Source organism: Protopterus annectens, chromosome 3.part1 (genome assembly GCF_019279795.1).
Source record: "Protopterus annectens isolate FY-2018-M chromosome 3.part1, PAN1.0, whole genome shotgun sequence".
Lineage (NCBI taxonomy): Eukaryota > Metazoa > Chordata > Ceratodontiformes > Protopteridae > Protopterus > Protopterus annectens.
The window spans coordinates 503696593-503711725 of record NC_056732.1 but is presented as its reverse complement, the minus strand read 5'-3'; the positions used below and the strand labels follow the sequence as shown (position 1 = coordinate 503711725).

General features: G+C 36.5%; 1 protein-coding gene across 1 annotated transcript in view; it reads right to left on the bottom strand.

Moving 5' to 3' along the window:
• The window catches only part of TG (thyroglobulin), a 2464750-nt gene that overhangs the window by 1666941 nt on the left and 782676 nt on the right, over positions 1-15133 (bottom strand). The window contains exon 24 of the mRNA XM_044066937.1: positions 10793-10911. Within this exon, the coding sequence (XP_043922872.1) occupies positions 10793-10911 (119 nt within the window). The remainder of the gene's footprint in view (positions 1-10792; positions 10912-15133) is intronic.

Genomic DNA, 15133 nt, shown 5'->3' with positions numbered 1-15133 from the left:
TTTTTCTGACATTGACAATTAACGTGTCTTGGTTCAAAGAGTCTTTTACAGTCTGTACAATTACTGGATGGGAGTCCCAGGCCTTTTAGTATATCATTTCATCATGTATGCAAGAGGCAGCATACCTGACAGGGGGTTTTAGGACAATGACCATTAATTTCTGAAAAGTCTCAGAGTCACCATCTAACATGAAAAGAAGGACAGTGTATGGGAATAGGCTCCTTGGTGAACATTAGAGGGATCTGTAAGTACCCCTTAATTATTGTAATGTAATCAAAAATATTGCCTTTCTCAAACTTTCTATTAGTTTATCAACCTTACACTGAGTAGCTAACAAATTCCAAATTTCTGTTCACCTTCCTGAAATTATTTGATCAGGCTTTAGGATTAACACCACAAGGCTGTTCCATTCACTGTTGATTTTTCCCCCACCATGACCATTTTTTGGTACTTTGTCTCTTGCTGGCTTCTGTGTCTCTCATTTTCTCTGAGTTTTCTTAGGTGAACCTTCTTCCCAGTAGAAGTCTCAATATGGTGCTGAATTAGTTCTGTTCTGCCAAGTACTTCTGAAAACAATTAAGGTTTTTAAGTTAACCTTTTCTCTGAGAAAAGTCTCAATTCAGTGCTGAATCAGGTCTGTTCCACTAAATTGTTCTGAAAATACTTATTTCTTAATATTAACTCCTCTATCTCTTGTTTCTATGGCGTAGATAGCATGTCATCTACATGAACTGCAAGCATAGAAGTCAGTTTTCTTTCTTCAGCAGATTAGTCTGTTAGCCTCTGTTGCTACATTGATGGCCTAAAAGTAATTTTCAGTATGTATGTGAAAGATATGTTACATTGGATGGTTTAATGTTCTTCATTTTTGGAAGGCTCACATTGTACAAGTAAAGTCTATACTACACATATTACATGTTCTGCACACAGCATATTTGAAGATCCTGTTTCTGTGCCTCTGCATAAAATAATTCTCTTTTTTTTCTTTACAGTTCTCCAAATGTTAGTTGTTATAACAGCAATCTACTACATTTGAATGTGATGACTGAGCAATAAATTTGAGGGTTTTATTTTCTCACAAAATAGCTCTTTATATAATTATCCGAATCAGTTTCTTTAGCTACTTAGGCAGACTGATTTCTCATTTGCATTTTAATTAAACATTCTCGAGTACATTAGAATATGAAATATTCTCTTAGAAATTTCCTTTAAGGGGGAAACATTTCATTTCGAAGTAGATGGCTCACTGAGGACTCTAAACTCTAGAATCATTTGAAGTACAGGAGCCCCTTTTATGATTTTGTGGGAATGATTAACTCCATGGCTTAGACATGCTTAATCCCATTTCAGTCAGATGTTGCTTCTTGTTTAACTACCCTAATAATGTAGGGTAAGCTGAACGGTTAGTGAACTGGTACAATTTTTCATAATTGCTATCATTATTGTCAATTCTATTTACTTGTATGCAAACAGGAGTTAAAAAAAAACATTCTGTTAAACTGATGCCATACTTCCAGAGTTTGCATCATATGCAGCATATTCGACTAGAAAAGCTACCATGACATGTGACCAAGAAATTAAGGTGAGGTGGGACATTTCAAACACTGTTTATCAGTTCCAGGAAATATTTTGAGTAATTTTGAGCATATGAATAATTTGCAGAGGATACCGCGGCTATGAAAGACTCCCATCCATATAAAACAAAGTTCATTCCAGTCCATTTTCAAGTGCAACTTAGATCTATGGATGGGAAACAGATCATTTACCCCAGGACTGCCCCTGTACTATTAATGGACTGATGCAGATCTTAAATGTTTTATTCCATGCATGCCCCCCCCCCCCCAAAATCATCAATGGTATGATCCCAGTTATACTCAGTAGGGATAATATATAATTATCAACCATGGGATGAATAAGGCCAATCTATAACCAAATGAAATAGGTTATTTTGAGCACAAAAAAGGAAATTGGCAAGGCTTAAAATGGCCCATAATGGCAGCTAGCCTTGTACTTACCTATGAACTTATGAACCCATGAAAAAGTTTGTTTTATATGCAGGAGTTTCTCACTCTTAAAGAAATAAACACAAAAAAGATGTGATACTTGTTGTGAGGCCCAAAATGAAGGCTTATAAGAGGTCTGTTTAAGGGTGGGTGTACAGAAGGGAAACATAGTGGTCATACAGTCTAGCCCATAGTTAATTGTTAGCAACATCACTGGTTGAACCAGAGTTAGACGAAACTTTCAAATCTTCTGGCGAGAATGGTAATGTACTGTTTGAACCTACAGTTAATTTAGTAACTAGTGCGCACAGTCATGGTATTCTTAACAACACAGCCAGTTTGACAGAAAAGCATAATGGGTACATTGAGAATAAACTAACTTATACAGAAATGTTATGTAATGTAAATATATTGGATTTAACAAGTAATGGGGTGAACACTTCCATACTTGTGCATGATAAAATTAGGGAAGTGAATAATTCATTTACCAACGCACAATTGTGTAGAAACGATTTGAACGAAATAACTCACAGTTATAATATGTGTGATATGGATTTATTGAACCTAAGTACATACACAATAAATGACGATTGCAACGTTCAGGGTAGATTTATAAATGGCGTCAAGTCAGGGGTTGTAGGACACAAAAACTCAGAATCCTTAAATACTGGTAATAATAATTTAATGAATGCAAGTACATACTTGATTTGTGAAGACATTAATACTCAGAATGGTGATATACTTAGGGACAATGTGCATATCAACCTAGACACTTTAAACACTGTTGTAGTTGAAACAACACAAGTTGAGAATGGTGAATTTTTTCTAAATCCAGCACCTATACCTTTGAGTATAGAGGAGAATATACTGGACGGAAGTATAAATGGTGGTTTTGATATAGTGAGTTTTCACGAGGTGGGATCTCAGGGGAATATTATTGCTGTTACTTCCGTACTGAGTGAAGGTGTTATAAGTAAGCCCAAAATAATCTTTAACACTAGTAAAGATTTCAAAGTGTACAACTATTCAAATACAGATATTGATACAAAGCATGCTGATTTTCTATCTAAAGGATTCAATTTTGTACCAAGCAGGGGGGGCAACATTGTGGACTCACTTATAGACCTAAAATTATTTACTCGCAAAATGAATATAAAAACTTATATTGAAACGGATTTTAGTAATATTGGATGTGGTAATGATGGAAAGGTCCTAAAAAAATTCAGTCTATTTAATCCTTGTATGAACCATTCAGTATCTATTTTTGAATGTTTATGTGAAAAAGAATTTAGGGAACAGTATAGACACAGAAATTGTTTAGGTCAGTGTAATTTAACCAAAGAAGAGAATGATATTTTGAAGCTTATTAGTAACAAAGATTGTATACGCATTATGAAACCGGACAAGGGCAATGGGATAGTTGTTACTAACAAGCAAGACTATAACAGTATTATGATGTCTATGTTATTAGAGGACAATTATAGTGAAGTTAGTCTCAACGAAATTAAAATAGCTTATCAAAAAATAGATATGGCCTTGGAAGATATGGTGTATCAGGGAGAGATTATTGAAACTGAGTATGAGTTCATGTTGAACCAACACCCTGTTGTGAGTGCTATTTTTGGAATACCCAAGATTCACAAAGGTCTAAATAATGTGCAATTTAGACCAATAGTGGATGGAAAGCGTAGTAAAGTAAGTTTTATAAGCCAGTTTTTGGATCAGAAACTAAAGAAAGGCTTAGGAGTTACACCCTATATAGTAAAGGATTCATGGCACTTTTTGGAATGTATTAAACACTGGAAAATACCAAAAGAATTTTATTTTGTCACTATAGATGTGTGTAACCTATTTAGTGTGATCCCACACGATATAGGCTTAGAATGGTTAGAGGAACAACTTTGTGTTACTGGTGTTTATGAGCAAGATGAAGTCAACACATATGTTAGATTAATGGACTTAGTATTAAGAAACAATTTTTTGTACTTTGATGGCCATTATTTTAAACAATCCTTTGGCGTAGCTATGGGGGCAGCTTGTGCCCCCATCTACGCAAATTATATTATGGCTTATTGGGAAAGAAAGTATGTACACACAAGTGAATATAGCCCATTTATCAACATGTATTTGAGATTTTTGGATGACATCTTTATTATTTGGACCGGGGAAAAACTTTTATTAGATAATTTCCTTGAATATATCAATAACACAGTTTGGTTTCTAAAGTTCACACATCAGGTCAATACTGAAAAGATGGACTATTTAGATGTGAGTTTAATATATGATCAAAAAGAAGGTAAGGTTAGAACAAATATATTCAGAAAACCTACCTTCTCAAACTCTTATCTACACTATGACAGCTGGCACCCCCCACATCAAAAAAAGGCCATAGTAAAAGGGCAGATGGTTAGGGTGGTACGCATGGTCAGTGATGATGTGGACTTTGAGATGGAATTAGATTCTGTTATTCAAATGTTTCTTAATAGAGGGTATCCGACAAAACTATGTTTAGACTTGAAAAGGGAAATTGTATTTAAAAGAAGTAACAAAATTATAGTTCCAATTATTACATCCAGTATAGATCAATTTGGGTATTCTATAAGTAACAGTGAATCAAACACTTTTGGAAATGACACTATTTTGTATATTTTAAAATACAATTTGGATTCTGAGGTTCTAGTTAACATAGTTATGAAGTATTGGGAGATATTTCATAGGAATAAGGTGGAACCGAGGATTTTTTCACACAAGCCCAAGTTTGTATATAAGAAGGATATGTCACTAAAGGACATTTTTGAAAGAAGTAAGGTGGATATAATGGTTAATAGTAACAAATGCAAAGGAAATTATAAATGTGGTAGATGTACAACTTGCAAATACATTTGGACATCAGGACACACAGTTTCTATTAATGAATATGATATTTTGATAAATGGACATTATGATTGTTACAGCAAGAATTTAGTATATTTAGCCAAGTGTGAAGATTGCAGGGCATTTTATGTAGGGAAAACCTGTAGAAGGTTTAGGGATAGAATAAAAGAACACATTCTTGATATAAAACATCAAAAACCGACAAACGCCCTGGCTAGACACGTTATGGCCAATGAAGGACATAATTTTAGATTCTGTGTGATCCAGCAGGTGTGCTTCGACCAACAGGGGAGAATTACCGAATACCACTTGGATATGTGTGAGCTTACATGGCAACTTAGACTTGATGCCAACCATGATCCAGGCCTGAATGAATTTCTTTCAATCAAGCCTTGGCTTAGGTTAAAACACCTTCAGAACATATAGTATTTTAAGGTATTGCACTGAATGAAGGGGGTCAGGAGTTTCCATTATTTTTTACACACCAAATTTACTTTGGTTAGGTGTAACTATTTAAAATGAGTTATACATCACACACACAATAACATTTCAATATTATTTCACTGATAAGGATTTATTTATGCATTTTTACAATTTGGTAGATAATATATAACATTTCACATACACACCTATAGGGCAACTACATCATGCACAGGGTATCTATTTATTTAGGATATAACAGAGTTAGTATGAAATTATGCTGGCATATAATTATTATTTACTCATTTTTTAGTTATGTAGGAGTAATAAATTAACATAGGAAACATATACGAATCCATAGGATGTTTTTATTTACTTATTTTAACTAAACATCTTTTTGTAATTAGGGGATGTAACATTTGAATTGTCTTTTTAACAGAATTAATTGAGTGTAATTATTCAATTTGTTTTGATATAAATAAGCAGCACTACTTCACCAATCTGATGAAGTCATTTCCTTGGGACGAAACCTAGGTCATTGGTGAATTGGAGCTGCTACCCTGGAGTGTTCTTTGTTCTATGCGTTTGGAATAAACCTGTTTTTTTACAACTTTGGCAGCCTGCTTCTGTACTTGTTCTTCCAGCATTCCACTGAAGTGAGTACACCTTTGTTAAAGGAACTAGCCCATAGTTAACTAATTCTTATCAGAGATGGCCCATAGAGAACACAGTTAATGGAATTCACACATACAGACCAGACATCATGTAGGCACAGGAGGGATGCATTTAAGAAAGTCTATTTTAGATAACATAAACATATTATAAAGCCAGTCAGGGAGACAGATCAGGTAGAAGTTAGCTTCATTAAGGAGAGATGGGAGAAAATAGGCCTGCTTATAAGAATATGAATAAATAAACATTGATGAGACCTTTGTATTAACCTTTTTCTGTTTCTATATCTGCTTCTATAAATATGGATAAATAAAATTTGACAAGACCTGAGTAAGTGTGTGTGTGTGTGTGTGTGTGTGTGTGTGTGTGTGTGTGTGTGTGTGTGTGTGTGTGTGTTTATATCTATCATCTTTGAGTGTCTGATTATTAATACATACATGTAAGTATGGGTCCCTGTCAGAAAGTTGATGGACCTACAATCGAGAATGGAAAGTCAAATTGTTGCTTAATTCACTGCATCAAAACTCAGAAGTCTGAAATGCTATTGCAGAAGGAACATTATGCTGGTTTTTCAGAAAAGTGAGTAGACAGGTACTTATTATCAATAATCCCTGATATAGGGGGATATGTCCTTTTCCTTGGGGTGGTGAAATCTCAGAGTTAGTATATATAATTAGCTGGGGGTGTAGGGGGATGCAGGTGGTCTTGCCCCTTCAAAACTCTAGAAGTCGGACTTGTTTTATTTTATTTTTATTGCAAAGGGAATATTGTTTTGCCTGCTGGCATAACATTTTGATCTTTTGGGTTTTGATTTTGTGAACGCTCGCTTAAGTGAGCATTTAACTTTCCGGCCTTGATCTTTCCAATGTCAGCATTGTGGTCCATTGACTTTCTAACACAGATCCATAGAACACACATACATGCACGCGCGCGCGTGCACACACACACACACACACACACACACACACACACACACACACACACACACACACACACACACACACATCTGTATTGTGAATCTTCAGCCCTCTGCAATTCAGTAAGGTTTTACTGCTACAACACAAAATGAGTGGAGTTGACCAAAACTCAATAAAACCATAAGCAGTAAATAAAACATAAAGCTTGCAGTAAAACAAAATAATTCAGTACTTCTGTCACACTAGTGTTTAACATAGGCTCTCTCAATGTTAGCAGTCTTTTTGAGTTTGCACCCTCTAGTGATCTGTAGTATTCACAAAGTCTATGAGATACCAAATGCCTCTCCCGGAATATAAAAAGCCAAAGTAACACCATCCATAGAACATTCACAGTTATTTAACTAAATTCTTTATATCATACTGTCTCTCTCACCCTCAAGGTTTCTTCTGGTAAAACAATGAAATGCTCTTCACCAGAATGCCTCCTGTCAGGCAACCTCCACGTTTTTCTGTTATTCCATTATCACTATTTCCACTGGCAATTATGGTCACCTCAATGGAATTCCACTTTTTGCTCATTGTTCAGCCTCAGACAGTCTTTTGTTCTACAATAAAACCTTACACAAGTACAATGGACTCCTCTAGAATCTCCTAAATGACACTTGTCATGTAGGAGACAGTCTGACCTTAAAAAGGTACAAGATAGCAGCTGACCTCATACACCTGAAAGCCTAGATATCTATGCTTAATGGAACCAGTCCCATTATTTTGCTCTAGTACATTCTCCCATCTATAAACTCTACTACACCTTAACTCACAAACCCTAGAATATAGTGCTGAACATCCAAAATCCCTACTTCTGGCTTGTTTCACATGTCTGTTGAGCATTCACCCCAATGAACCACTGCACTATGTTAACATGCGTATAACCTCTTTACCCATTTTAAGAACAACCTGGATAACTGGATGGGAAACAGAAAATATACCCCTGGGATTCCACCTGTGACAGGGGCATCAGGTGCTGACTTGTCTAAACATGGGCTAAACTCTTGGCTACGTTTATAAGGACCTCAAGGCCAATAGCCTAGTAACCTCCTATGATCCTACATTTAAGTATATATCTATATATCTATATATCTATATATATATATATATATATATATATATATATATATATATATATAGTTTCACTTTATAATCTCGAAACACTAAAATAGCGAATTTTAATATTTTGAGACTATACAGTTGAAAGTGCAGGTACGCGAAACTGCATAATAGCAAATATGGAAATGTCAAATCTGCCATTGTGTTGTCATGTTCATGACATGCGGTGCGGTTTGTGGATTTAGCTGGGGATTCAGGTAAGTGGTGTTCTTGTAAGGATATTGGGTAGGGATTTTAGTGTGTGTAAGTGTGTGTAGTGGTGAGTTTTATGTGTTTGTGTGTTTAGTGCGACCTCAGAGTTAGTATCTATAAGTAGCGGGGGTGGGGGGGGCAGTTAGGGTAGGTGTGTTTGTTTACTATGTTGTGTTTGTGTGTGTTGTCTGTTTGTTGTAGTGTCATTAGGTAGGTGTATGTGTGGTTGTTTGTGTGGTGGTGTGTGTATGTGAATGATCGCGATTTTGAATTTTGCGGTTTTGAGCGTCGTTTTTATGGGCTTTCGGCTTTATAGTCTCGAGATACTAAAATTCTGTATTTTACTATTTCAAGATTATAAAGTGAATCTATATATATATATATATATATATATATATATATATATATATATATATATATATATATATATAATTTACCTTTAAAATGTGGCAACACACTTGTGCGACTGTTCATGTACCTGACTCGTACTGTGAGAAACTGCACCATTGAATCCTTAAAAGAGTGAATCTGCTACCCACAGATTGTCAACACTCCGGGAATGTCAACTTTGTTTGAAATACCCGTCACTTCTGGATGTCTTCTAAGACTGTTATGCGGGGAGGCAAGCCCTCTGTGCCGCCCACACACCCTGATCACACTACACAGAAGGGGAACATGTCCCAATCCCCACTGTAGTGTGATCTCAACTCAAAACGCCAAATTCACATGAGCGAATGCACACTGGTATTTGCTCTTTTCTGAGTTTGGCAATTTAAAGTTCACTAATACAAACTTTTGAAAACAGTCTTTCGCACATCTGACCATCGCAGATGTGCACCTCAACATTTTAAAGGTAAACTATATATATATATATATATATATATATATATATATATATATATATATATATATGTGTGTGTGTGTGTGTGTGTGGATGTATAGACAATGAAACCTAGTACTAAGGAAATGTAGTTTTCCAGCCTTAAGGATAGTGAAACTTTCCTTAAGGAAGATCTTCCAGTCACTGTCATCAAGTGATCTAAGTGCTCTAGGATTAATGCCCTCATTGTAATTTACATGGCTTTTTTAAAAGAAGATAGAAATACATCACTTGTTACATATATGTATAACTTAGATCTGGCAAAACTCTGACAGGGGGCAAAAGCGTTCATCTTTTGTTTTTGCTTAATAAACCATGGTTTAAACCAGCAATACCAGCTTGAATCCTGTTTTCTTGTTTCTAATAAGAATGTAAATTGATCTTCAGCACATATCTTATATTAGAATATTTTGACCACAGCTGATATTGTTCCATTGAAACAGGTGGTTTGCAGCATAAACCACTGGTTGCCACAATCATCTGCAAATAATGGTCAGAGAAGGCTCTAAGATCAACAGAGACCAGACTGAAGACCTGGAATTTGACTGGAGAGATAGAACAACAGCTCAAGTAATTACTCTGGGCTCTAGCACCCCAAAAAGAGGAGATAACAGTAGGAATCTATGAATCTATGAATGATACAAACAGGCTAAGTACCTTTATTTACCTCTTACATATTGATTATCCAGAGTATGCAAACATACAACCTGCTCTCCTTTGAGACCAGATATTATTTGATGTGCATGTTTAACAGAATGTTAATTCTAGTGTCCCTTATCTGAATGACAATGGACATTTCCAAAGTACATTGCAGAATATAAAGTAAAGGATACTGATGTATTGATTAGCATGGATAGACCTAGTTTATATACAAAAAGTACAGTCAGAAATTCATGTATTTTCTCAGACAATATACTGTTGCCCCAACCATCCACAATGTATTTTTTTTAATTTTATTTAACATTTGTTAACCAGGAAAGTCTGACGTGGAACAAAGCCAATTTTCAGCGGAGGCCCGGGGAGAAATGCACCAGATGCATGTTTTTGTAACATGGGAGGAAACCGGAGCACCCAAAGGAAACCCACACTAATCCAGTGAGGACATGCAGATTCCGCAAAGAAGGCACCCCAGCCAAGATCGAAACAGAGAACCTCTTGTGCCATCCTGATGTTGCCCCTATACACTTAAAGATGAGCAGTTCATTATTAGCTTAAGGTAAGTAAAATGCTGTTTTAAAGAAGTATTCATACTCTGTGCATTTTATGTACAGAACAATGCTGGAGACATTACATCAGGGGCAGCTGGTGACTAATATAATAAATATTAGTAATTTGTTTTAATATTATGGTATACCAACCTATTATAATGATATATTTGTCACTGTCTTATGTCTGCAGTAGACTGCATGTCTAAAATGGGTTTGCTTTGGATCAGTCTGCTTTGCCAGTTAACAGGTTAATAAATAAAACAAAGCAAATATAAAACATATTATCCCAGGTGTTGTAGCATGTAAACTCTTATTCTAAGGCTATTCCAATGCTACATATAATGTGAGTTAGACGTTAGTATGAGTGATAAGCTGATATAATGAGTACAAAGGTATTTCAGAATTCTTCTTTATGCCCACCCACTCATACCATGTGCTGTGCTGTGATGCATGCCTTCTTACCTCTTCTGTAACATTGCTGCACTGAAAGTTGACTTCAGCATTACTGTATAGGTCACACTGTACTTCAGGGTCTGCGCCAGATACTGTCAGAAAACTGCAGGCCTCCTCATTAGAACATTCTAGAAATAAAATCATATTGCATCATCCATAAAGGTTAATTTGCATTGCCTACACACATATATTTTTGTGCTTGAATATACTGTACCTATAAAATGTAGGCAAAAGTATAAATATATGCATGCTGTTTAACAGCACTACTGTACTATACAGATACCTAAATTTTTGGTGAACGTCACTTTAGTAATTATGTAACTTAGACTTCCAAAGTTAAACAAGAAGCTCAATGCATGGTGAAAAAGGACGTAATCAGGTATAAGAAATGCAGCTTGTTCAGAATCACACTTCTTGGTTCACTACAAATGGGAACATATCCTTACCTGTAAGATGCAGTGACTCTAAAGCTGACTATTACAATAGCAGGGGATGCGGGGCTTTGTCCAAACACACACAAAGATAGAGGGTCATAGGTCCTTAGGTATTTCCCTGGCATGCAGGCAATTAGACCAATGAGCAGCCTAAAACAGTTTCCAAGTTGTTCCAGAGCACAGTCTGGTTAAGTCTGGTTAAGTGACTTACTATGAGGTACATAGGAGGCAAATGGAGGCTGCGAGAATACAACTTTGGACTACAGGAAGCAGGTCATAAATAGCTTATACCCTTAATCCTATGCACCAACTTCATCAAATGCCTCTGTCTTTGTCGATTTTTTGCTGGAAACTACATCAGTAATGCTTAAATTAGCCCCAGGTACATGCACTGTGTGCATGTGAGCATGCATGCATCCTGCAATTGACTGGCCTTCCATCCTAATTTATGCATTTGGCTTACAGGGAGAAGATTTAGTTCCATGTGACCTTGAACTAGATTAAGTAAGTTTTTAAAATAAATGGTCAGATGGCCTTTTACAGACTTTTTTAATTAAATGCGCACTCTATGAATTGTCTTTTAACAAATTGATAAGTATAAGTGAGAAACCCTTATTAAGCAATATGGTACGTGCAATGCACAAGATTGAATCATCATACAGAAAGAAAACTAGCAAAACAAGCCATGCTATTCTGGCACAAGTTTAAGTCACAAGCTGAAACAGTATTCATAAAGCAAAAATGAATTGTCCCTTACTTAATCTAATTAGACTGAATTCATATTTGTCTTTAACCTGTATTAGGTGAAATGTTTGGACTTTGAAAATTATTTAGTAAATTAAACATATTATACAAATGAATATTGCTTTCTTTTATATACACTTGGGGTTAATATGAGAGAAATCCAGCACTGATCAACACTAAAATGTGCATTCACAAAACTGTGATCTGTCATTGAAACTAATTCTAACACAAAAAAATCTTTTTTTTTTTTTTTTTTGCAGGGGAACTTCAATTCCCTGTACTTTCTTCATATATATCTCTGGGCAAGGGGAATCCTCTGGGATACAGCAGTCTTGATCTTAGGAAAAAAATGTTAACAGTCAATTTTGCAGTTGTACTTGTTAGTATTGCTCAATACTATGCTGAATTAATACCTGCACTCTTCTGGCTAATTTCATTTATTTATTTTATTTATTTATATTCGTTTACCATGATGATCCTACTGGGCAAAGCCTCTTTTCATCAGAGACCCTGAGAGGAAAGTCCCACATGAATGTACACAAAACATTAAATACATTTTTACAATATGATTTTCAAACAGTTGTGCAGCAAAAATGACAGAAAATTCAACAATATATAAATATATATGTGCAGCATGCATTAGGTGAAATTTAGCAACAACTACACTTTACATAATGAATTGAGAAAGATTGCAGACCACAAGCAGAATAAGACAGAATAAAATAAGCAGAGGAGAAGATGTAGTAATGAGAGAGAAAGCACAGAATATCAACTTATGTTTAAGGAAAAGAAAGCTGGAGTAGTCAGTATAGGATTAAGTGAGAAGAAATGGCATTTTATCTAGGGGTAGTGTAACTGCAGGGGGTAGCACATTAGGTAGTGTTGCCTCACAGCAACAGGTTCCATGGCTCGGTTCTCAACTAGGGTGCCTTCTGTGCGGAGTCCGCATGTCCTCCCTGTGTTTGTGTGGGTTTCCTCTAAGTGTTCTGGTTTCCTCCCACATTCCAAAGAGATTCAGTAGGTGTACTGGACACTCTAAATTGGTCGTAGGTATTTGTGTGCATGCAGGTGTGTGGTGTGAAAGAACAACTGCAGTACGGCTTGCCACCCGGTGGTATGAACCTTGGTTCTAGATAATTGTCACTGTTGAAGTGGCACCCCAACCCCATGTGCACAAATGGGAAAAAGGGGTTGTGAATGGATAGATGGAGCAAGAGAAGTCCAATTATCCTTGAGATGCATTTTTAGGACTTTTGTAAAGGATTTGAGTGAAGATTCTACTCTTCTAAGAATAGAATGGCATTCCATATTTTTGAGATATGACCTGAGAATAGAGTCTAGTTAGTTGATTTGGTCACACATAGTAAGTCTTTATCACTTGATTATAAGGCTCTATTTGGAATATACTGAGTAAGAATATTGGCTATTGTGCTGTATTCAGTTGAGAGTAAGACAAGCAGTGAGGGAGGTCTAACCAGAGGAGCATTTTTAGAGCTAAGCAATGGTGTGAGCTGGAAGGTAGGTCAGCTGCAAATTTTGCACTTTCGTTATGACACTGTTCTAGTCAGTTCATTGAGTTGTTTGTAGATTGATAAGTATGGGTGTCCTGTACAGAAGGATTGGAAGTAAGTATGCTGTGGCTATACGTACTTTTATTTCTTCAGTTAAAAGCATGGGCGCCGGAACCATAGAGCGAGGGGGAGGGAGTGCCCCCCACACACACACACACTTTTACAGTTGCAAGACCTGTTTTAGGACCGAACGGAGGAGTCATGTGTGCATTGCATGAATTTTAAGCACAAACGTGTGCAGGAATCACTTGCCGTTTATTTATGAAACTTGCTGTTGGGCTCTGTTTACGCTGAAACGTGTGTGTTCACATCATTGCTGCCAGAGACACAGTAAGCACTGCCATTTATTTATGTTATGAAACTGCTGCTGGGCTCCATTTACTTTGTGTGTGGTTTGTTTACTGTAACTGCTGCTGGGCTCCATTTACTCTGTGTGTGGTTCGTTTACTATAACTGCTGCTGGGCTCCGTTTAGTGTGTGTGTGTGTGTGTGTGTGTGTGTGTGTGTGTGTGTGTGTGTGTGTGTGTGTGTGTGTGTGTGTGTGTGTGTGTGTGTGCTTGTGTATGTGCGTGGTTCTTTTACTGCTGCTGGGTTCTGTTTACTCTGTTTTGCTGAAACTGCTGCTGGGCTCCATTTACTCTGTTTTGCTGAAGGGCTTCGTTGTGTGTGTGGTTTATTTACTCTGTTTTACTGTGACAGATTTTGAAGGCTGTGAAAGAGAAGGGACCTGTGTCTAAGTATGAGATGTGGAAGGGTTACACTATGCTTTTTCGTGTAGTAGAATAGAGTCTGTGCAGAGGTAACTAGCAATCTGATTGACCACTCTTTTCTCTGGTTTTTGTTTTACTTTGCAGGTAGGTGAGTTGGACCAGTTGGACCCCTTTTCAAGAGTCATGACCTTATTAAAATAAAATGAGTAAACAACACATACAGTGGAAAATGTATATAATAAGATATTTTTAAGAAAAGAGTAGTATTAAACTCCGTTAATAGAATACTCTAGAAAGCAAGTCTTAGGGTGGTAATTATAGTTCTAGGGTTTGTATGTGCACAAGGTCAAACAGTGAAGAGCACCACTACATCTTTATGCAGATATGCTCAGCGCTAGTTGATGGCATTGGCTACATGAAAACGAAGTGCTGCGCAGATGTGCTCACAAGCTAATGGTCTGTCTGTAAGTTTGTAACATGCATGAAAACTAGTATGGTTATATGCGAATGCAATTGGTTTGATTGTAAGCTGATGATTACTTTCAACTATTAAATCACTGCAGGTCAGTTGAAAAAAATAGTGCTTAGTTCACCTATGTAGTAGTGAATTTAAAAAAAAAACATACAAGGTGTTATGTTCTGAATGCATGGGTGTCCTTATGTAGATACACTGCTTGTGTCTTTATAAGGTTGTAAAGGGGAAGATAGGGCAGCTAGAAATGGGGTTGAGAGCAAACAAGGTTATCTCAAAAGGAAAATGGAAAGAAGGTTTTTCTGCAGGAGGAGGGAGAGCAGGTGAGGAAAGCACAAATGGTTCCGGCTCTGTACTGTGGTAACACTGACATTTAACTATACTGATCTACGTGTGCCAAGAGTATGTCAAAGAACTGA